At 40.4% G+C, this 8,208-nt stretch overlaps 1 protein-coding gene across 10 annotated transcripts; it reads right to left on the reverse strand.

Moving 5' to 3' along the window:
- Positions 1 to 1,435: 1,435 nt before the first annotated feature.
- Positions 1,436 to 7,933, reverse strand: LOC103436682 (DEAD-box ATP-dependent RNA helicase 42). 10 transcript variants are annotated; one of them, XR_011582287.1, is made up of 4 exons: positions 7,682 to 7,933; positions 2,997 to 6,526; positions 2,316 to 2,397; positions 1,436 to 1,881 (listed from the first exon to the last, which is right to left on the reverse strand). XR_011582287.1 is itself a non-coding variant. In XM_070823887.1 (4 exons), exon 2 carries the CDS (start codon positions 6,515 to 6,517, stop codon positions 2,999 to 3,001), a length of 3,519 nt encoding a protein of 1,172 aa, XP_070679988.1. In that variant the 5' UTR covers positions 6,518 to 6,526; positions 7,682 to 7,933; the 3' UTR covers positions 1,436 to 1,881; positions 2,352 to 2,397; positions 2,997 to 2,998. The 10 variants fall into 10 exon arrangements, 4 of the variants coding, with proteins under 4 accessions (XP_070679988.1, XP_070679990.1, XP_028960166.2 ...); XR_011582286.1 differs by having other exon boundaries at positions 2,352 to 2,397; positions 2,559 to 6,526; XR_011582288.1 differs by having other exon boundaries at positions 2,559 to 6,526.
- Positions 7,934 to 8,208: the final 275 nt, after the last annotated feature.

The following is an 8,208-nucleotide window of genomic DNA, read 5'->3' on the forward strand; positions in this document are numbered from 1 at the left end:
AGATGAGTGGCGGAAGTATTAGTCAGAGAGGATTGGCCTGGGCTTTTGATGACCTTGTCTTTGAAGTTGAAAGCTGAATAGAGACAAAAATGTTGAATTTCCCTACTACCACTAGAATTTAGAGACTCGTTTGATAACATTTTGGTTTTAATTTTTATTTTTATCTTGAAAATAGAAGAGTAATGCATAAGAGAATGAATGGATATAAAAAGTGGAGGAAGAGTGGTTGCAATGATGTAAAAGAAATGTCTATCGAAAGCTATACAAAATGAAAACCAAAAATAAAAAATAAAAAATTATTTTGAGTCATTTTTCTTTCAAAATCTTTTTATTAGAGAGATGATTGTCACACTTCTTTTAACTTTTTACACCTTCTTTTTGTTTTTTACTATTAAATTAAATAAAACAAAAGTAACCTTCAAGATTAAAAGGAGTCGTTCCACATCCGTGGAACACAAAATTATAACATCTCCATCTCCTTCTTATTCCTCCTTGTTTCCATCCGAGGGCATATTTTTTCCCTCTCTGTTCCGTCTCGTCCTGTCCCTTCCCGTCCTGTCTCTTTTCGTTCCGTCTACATACCAAACGATACCTTTGGTAATGAAAACAACTGTGCTTCTAGATCACAATGGAAGATAAGTCAAATCAAAATCGATGAGCTAAAGCCTAAACCCATCATGCATCTGAATCCTTAGAAACATAATAAAAAGAAGAAATTAAAATCTGGTGGCCAGCGTTATAGTATTATACATCTCTCGCAGAAAGAGACATTGTGATGGCATTTTATTTGTCTGTTTTAATCATCTCTCGCTAAGAGAGGAAAGAAAGAAAAACTAAACCACTCTCTCCATCTTCCACACACTATTTTACATTATCTATATCCACTCGCATTTTCTTCTTTTTTCACAACCCAATAAAACAAAAGTCCCAATTCATCAGCGGATCTGAATAAAAAAAAGTAGTTGAGGTACCATAAAACAAGTTGAGAAACACAAGAAGATGCATCATTTTTTCTGCTTGTATTATGACATGCAAAACACCATGCGAGTATCCGATATTTGAAAAAAGGGGTTTATGAATTTCATCTATTGCATGCTTTTGTGGATACTAGGAAGCCATTATTCAGGTTCCATTCTCGTGAATGAGCGGCAAACTTGCATAATACGGCACACCATTATCGTGATCGTGGCTTTTCATGCCAAAGAGTCAACACGTGTTAATTCTCCTTTACTCATAAGCATGAGATGTCACGTTGGCGGCGTACCTGGCCGGCCATGAAAGTTTTTTCGTATTTGAGATACCCATTAGCCATTAGCCGTTAGCCATTAGCCGTTAGTGGGAAGAAAAAACAGAACAAGGTGAGGAGAAGGTGAGAAAATACAGAGGAAAAGAAGGACGGGTCAGCTTCCCCACCACCACCTATTGATCTGAGAGAGACAGAAAACCAAAGTAATCATTTGAACAGATAGATAATCAGACAAAATGCTCTGTCGGCGGCCTTATATTCAGCAATCAAATTTGCCAAATACAAACGACTGGACGCAAAAAGAAAAAATCTTGTAAAATATCCCTACTGGTTTCTGCTACGTATCGACAATCAAGCAAGTGGCAAAAAACTGCATGCATGTATACCATTATCAGCAATAACGCATTTTCTAGGCTTATTCTAATCCATCCATCCATCCATCCATCCATCCATCCATCCAACCTACCAAGGCAGCTGTTAGGGTAAGGACCGCTCTCCAAACGGAAGAGCTCTGCTTTCAACGAGATTTTATGCCCATGGAAGTGGTGGAATCAACTGAAAGCGCTCGCTACAAGTATCCTTGGATGACAAGGAATGATCACTTCCACTGTATTTTCTTCCCTTGATGGCCCAAGCTGAAACAAACAAACAACACATCAGCAAAACTTCACTGTTGCTCAACAACTTCCTGTATTAGAATAAGAGCATCTCACTAGACAGCCGGCAAATTCAAACGACTTTAAAGCAAACAAAACGAATATTCTTACTAGAAAGCAAAACCAAAGCCACCACTTTGGATGATTAAAACATATTCCCATCAAATTAAACGAACGTGACAATGAACAAGTATATGAACAAATTCAAATGCAGTCTGCACTACAGACACTGCAACAAAGCAAAGGGCGCAAGACTAGTGATCTCAGCAAGGAGCTCAGTAACCCATTATAGCAAAACACCAACACCGAAAGCTTAATCAATTTTGACAACAGCTGATGCTGATCGAACCGAATTAAAGGCCACCTTTCAACGGTACAGAAAGGATGCAGCACAATAATAATGACCATCTTACTAGAAACGCATCCTTGAAGATGTAATCCAGTGCTACCTTAAGGAAGTCTCACCAGTTGTCCCCAGCAATTTCCAAACAAAACCTGGAAAGAACACCAAAAGAATAAAAAGCAGTCAAATATATATACATAAATAGTAATCAGATCGAGCGTCCACGGAACACAAACAAAACAGAAAATGGACCAGAAGACTCTAAACGCCAGTTTGAACTGAACAATAGTAACATGAGGAGGAAGTGTCGCACCACGGTCTCATCTCTTGGACAGCTTTGAAATGGGCAGAGACACTATTGAACATGCGAGCATATGCATTACACCCCTCGCGCAATGGAAATGGTAAACAAAAGAAAGAAAAGAAAATTAAAAGGGGCCAAAAATTGTGCAAAGCAAGTACAATCCACAAACATTTAATCCGAGGGTATGACTTCCTAGATGACAAGTGTACATAAAGCTTATCTAGTATTCAGGAAAAGACTAATGAAATTTCACTCATAGCTAATAAAGTAGGCTTATAGTACAAGTTGAACATTTAAGGCATGTTCAACCCAATCAGTTAACCATAATCATGACATATGGACCTCATTAGACAACCGAGAAACATTTTGCAAGGAACAGGAAATCAAATTAACTTCAGCAAAAGCAGATAACAGAATGCCTACAGTAAGTTGGAGTTGAGTTCTCACACTTATAAAACTTGATATCTGCCTTGCTGAGCTCCACCAGGAAGCGATAATGCCTGATTTGAGATGTCTTCCAAAACACGTTTTAATTCTGTCTTAGCTCTCTTGACAGATTGTTCAGTAGGGCCCTCGATAAACAGGTAGAGCTTGCGATCCCCTGGTCCTGTAACCTTGCCTGGTGGGAAATACTGACCCCTGGTAGTAATGGCAGCCCCAGTCCACTCTGATATAGGGCCCAAAGTTTCCTTGTGGGTAACCTTCCATCGAGCATTCTGGGGAAAATCATTTATCTCCAATTCTGCTTCATAGTGTTCAGGCATTGCATCAGCTTGAATCTTTGCCAAGTTATGCTGTAAGTTCATTGCAGCTGCAATAGCTGCTGCCCGAGCAGCCCCATCATTGCCCACGAGAGGCAGACTAGTCCCAGCAGCAACTGCTGCTGTTCCTGGCAACGCTAGACCAAGGACACCTGGAAGAGAAACAGGCAGTCCACTGCTTGGAAGTAGTTGGGCAGCAGAGGCAGGGGTCTGCATTGAAGCCGTACTAGCTTTGGAGGCAGCAGCAATGGCAGCTATCTGAGCAAGGGCAGCCTGCTGTGAGATGTCACCCCCTGCCTTTCGAATACCATCATCTTCATCTTCTGAATCTGACTTGTCCTCCTCAAAACCATATTCCTTGGCTTGTGCTTTCTTTGCTGCTCTCCTCACTTCATCTTCCTCTTCATTAAATTTGAAACCACTTCCCCCATAACCAGTCCCATGAGCTTGCTCAAGTCCCTGATTTACTTTTGCCGTGAAATTATCAGCGAGAGACTTCAGGTCATCTGGAACAACTTGCTCAGAGAGTTCCAATGCTTTGACAAGATCCGGAGCATATCTAGCATCTTCCCCAGAGATAAAAGTTATAGCACAACCTTTCCGGCCAGCTCGCCCTGTTCGGCCAACCCGGTGAACATAGTCTTCATAGTGATTTGGACTGTCATAATTGATTACCAGTTCAAGCTCCTTCACATCTAACCCTCTGGCAGCAACGCTTGTTGCAACCAACAAATTACAAACATTGCTCTTAAAGTCAGTTATGGTGGACTCACGATCTGTCTGATCTTTGCCCCCATGAAGTGAGAGACAAGGATAACCATGCCTAAGCAGATCCCTGAACAAAGCATCGCATTTGTTCTGTGACTCAACAAATATCAAAATTTTTCCTTTCTCATACCATTCCCCAAGCAGCTCTAACAATCTCAAGAACCTTTCATTTTCCATCCTCACTTCAACTAATTGTGTTATGTCCTTATTCACAACACTCCTTCCACCAACTTGTATTTCCACAGGTCTGTTTAAGACTTTGCGTGCCAAGACTTCAACCTGGCGAGGGAAGGTGGCAGAAAACAAAACAGTTTGACGATCAGGCCGGATATTTTGTACAATTCGGGTGATTTGCGGTTCAAAGCCCATGTCAAACATTCGATCAGCTTCATCCACAACCAAATAAGTAACTCTACGCAGATTTGTTATTTTCCCCCCACTTGTGCACAGTATGTCAATCATCCTACCAGGGGTACAGACGACAATTTCGGCCCCCCGCTTCAATTCACTAATCTGTTGGGCAACACCAGAACCTCCGTATACAGGCACACACCTGAGACCAAGTACCTTTGTAAACTTTTTAATATCACTGTGAATTTGCTGAACAAGCTCCCTCGTTGGTGCCATTATAAGCCCAATAGGCCCATCTCCAGCTACCACAGGTGGCTGGTCCTTGATATGCCTCAGCATTGGCAGCACAAATGCAAGGGTTTTGCCTGACCCAGTCTTCGCAATGCCAATGCAGTCTCGACCACTCATAATTATAGGCACTGCCTGAGCCTGAATTGGCATTGGCTTTTCATAGTTAAGCTTTTTTATTGTTTCCAAGATTTTACTTGTAAGTCCAGTTTGGTGCCAGGTCTTGATGGGCTTGGGCACATCTTTACCATGGATCTTCAATTCCAATTGTTTCCGATACACCCCCACCTCTTCTGGGGTCATTCTTGACATCTCCTTCACTTCAATATAGAAATTTTTACGAAATGGATCATAATCTATCTTTGAGTGATCAACTACAGCGAGCTTCTCAGCTTTTGTCTTTTTCACCCTTTTTATGAACTCATCATCACCTTCATCTTCTACGGGATCATCATCATTCTCCAAGTCCCCATAATCTGAGTCAGAATCCTCCCCAGGAATTATTCTGCCCATCGATTTATTTGAACCTCTCCTTGGTTGTTCACCATTGTTTCGACCATCCTTCTTATCCTTGTTCTTTTCATCAACAATTGACGGTTCCACTGCATTGGTCAGCTTCTCAACTTCAGGCAATACCATAGAATTCATAAAAGCATCTAAAGGATCAACTTCCTCATCATCAGCAGCATCATCGGCCCCATTGTGCAAAGTGGGTGCGGCTGTTTCATCTTCAGAAACTACCGCCATAGCATCTCCAACTTTTCTGTCAGTATGATTGTCTTCTTCATCAACATCTATACCTGTCTCTGATTTCTCTAAGGAAGGTACTTCTTCATCATCAGATTCTTCTTCAAGAGTCCAGGCCTTTCCTGACTTAGGTTCATCAGCATCCCCTTCCCCATTCTTCTCTCTCTCGGTTTCTTCCTTCTTTCTTTTTAACTCTTGCCACTCCTGAACTCTCCTTCTCCGCTTTTCCATTTCCTCATCCAATTTCCGTTGTTCATCCTCCAGCTCCTCCTCACGGGTTGGTTGTTCTTCCTCAGATGAATCACCTTCATCAGACTTCTTTCTGGGGCTCCCATCTCCATCATCCCTATGTCTTTTTGACCTGCTGCTACTCCTTTCCCTCTCCCTCTCCTTGTAGTCATTGTTATCTTTCCTAGGTCGCTTCCTATCACGCTCCCTACCATCATCATCAGTATCATCAGCATCAATGTCCCTGCGCCTCTCCCTCTCCCGCACCCTCCTCTCCCGATCTCTATCTTTTTCCCTCTCCCTCTCTCTCTCCCTCTTATCTTCTATCTCTCTTTCTCGTTCCCTTCTCTCCCTCTCTCTTTCTCGTTCTTTTTCTTTTTCTCTTTCTCTTTCTCTTTCTCTTTCACGTTCTTTTTCTTTTTCTTTCTCCTTTTCTCTTTGTCTTTCTTTTTCCCTTTCTCTTTCTTTTTCTCTTTGCCTTTCTTTTTCCCTTTCCTTTTCCTTCTCTCTAGTCCTATCCCTCTTCTCCTTTTCTTTGTCTTTGTCCCTCTCTTTATCTTTATCCCTCTTTTTGTCTCTCGTTCTCTCTCTTTCATCATCTCGGTTGCGCTTCCTATCACTATCCCTGTCTCCATGCTTCTCCATATCATACCTCTCGTCAGAATCAGAACTCTTTTCTCTCTCATAGCGCCGACTATCACGGTCTCTCTTATCTTTATCTTTATCCCTATGCCTCTCTCCATTTCTCTCCTTTTCACGATCCCGATCTCGATGACTCCTCTTGGATTCCCCCTCCTTCCTAGATTTATGTTTGACCTCTTCCATTGCTCCCTTCTATGCCATTCACAAACACAAAAATCAATTCTCATTCTGAATATATAACGAATGAGCAAACATAAACAGAAAAGGCCATCCATCGCTCTACTTCCATAAAAAGGACGCATAAACATACCATGGATTATGATTATTTTCGATGTCTTTTCAAACTTATGCCTATAAATTATCAAAGCTTAAATTTACTATACCAATAACATACCTCATTCATAACCCAATGCAGCAAGAATATGGAAAGGATAAATCAAAGAAAACAGACATTTTTGTCTCATCAGAAAGAACAAACAGAGCAACATATATATCAGTGAAGCAACAGTGGTCTTTTCTTATCTTAAATCTAAAAGGAACTTAACCCTCTTTGTAGCAATATATATGTTCTTTTTGTGTGGGGAGGGGGAGGAGGTTCTTAAATCTTAATGTAAGTAATCAAAGAAGAATATAGAGGAAAATCTTGAAAGCGCTGAAAGCAGAAAACTAATCTAACTAAATTATAACTAGTCTATAGTGAAAGTTTGTTCTGATACAATTTAGTCCTCTGGAACAGAATCCTTTTAGTTTAGACCATGGCTCCATCACAAATAACTAATACCAGTCTCTTGCATAACAGTTACCTATCTTGCACGCAGTCACGTTTTAGGTAGTTTAAAAAGGCAACTAAAACAGATGCAGTATTTGTGATGGCGTGAAAGATAGATAACTGTTATGCGAAGAGACTGGTATTAGTTATTTGTGATGGAGCCATGGTCTGACCCAAAAGGATTCAGTTTCTACGCCAACCGATGTTTGAATTATTAATCTCTTACAATACCTACGTTCTTGTATAATTTCTTAGGACTGGGCTACCTCAGAAGTTCAACATGGATGCCCAGAAATCCAATGTATGAAACGGCAACGTCATGGTCCGTAGTTCAACATAAAACCAACATGCATGCTCAGCATAAATCTAACCAATCCGATTGATTGCAGAAATAAAACATGCATGCATAAATTCAAACGATTCAAATTGAGAAATCCAAATCCAAATTTAATTGCAGAAATCCAAACCCAAATCCAGAAACAACCAAAATTCCTGAAACCCCAATTTTCACAAAAATCAACCATAGACAATAATTCGAAAGAAAACCCTAAAATTTGAAAACAATTCGAACCAAATACCTTGGGCTAAAAAGTCGCTCGATCGAAAGAAAGAGAATCGGAGAGAGAGATAGCAGTAGGTGTGTGTGTGGTTTTTCTGTGGTGTGGTCGAGAGAGGATATGGTGTGGTGCTGGCCACAGTCGAGACTCGGAGAAGGTGGGCGGAGGAGGAGAGGAATCGAGAGAACTGAGAAGGTTCGAGTCGAGAAGAGAGGTAGGAGGCGGGTCTCAAAATGAGAGAGGACTGAGGGACTGAATTAGATTGGACGGTTCAGATTAAAACTCACACAATTGGACGGTCCATATAATTCCTAAGCTCTATTTTAAAATTATATATATATATATATATATAATTGGATAGAATTCACTTTTCTCTATCTTTAGATCTAGTTTCCTCTTTTTTTTTTTTTTTTTTTTTTTTTTTTTATCATTATAGATTTGTTAAATTAGAAAGCTAACAAATTTGAATTCAAATCGTAGTGCAAGGACAACATTGTTTTCTATCATTGTGTTAGAAAGCCACTTGTCCAACAGTTCCTAAGTAAAAC

Source organism: Malus domestica, chromosome 06 (assembly GCF_042453785.1).
Source record: "Malus domestica chromosome 06, GDT2T_hap1".
Classification (NCBI taxonomy): domain Eukaryota; kingdom Viridiplantae; phylum Streptophyta; class Magnoliopsida; order Rosales; family Rosaceae; genus Malus; species Malus domestica.

Coding starts and splice junctions, on each gene's coding strand:
- LOC103436682 (XM_070823887.1), bottom strand. CDS start 6,517: ATGGAAGAGGTCAAACATAAATCTAGGAAGGAGGGGGAATCCAAGAGG.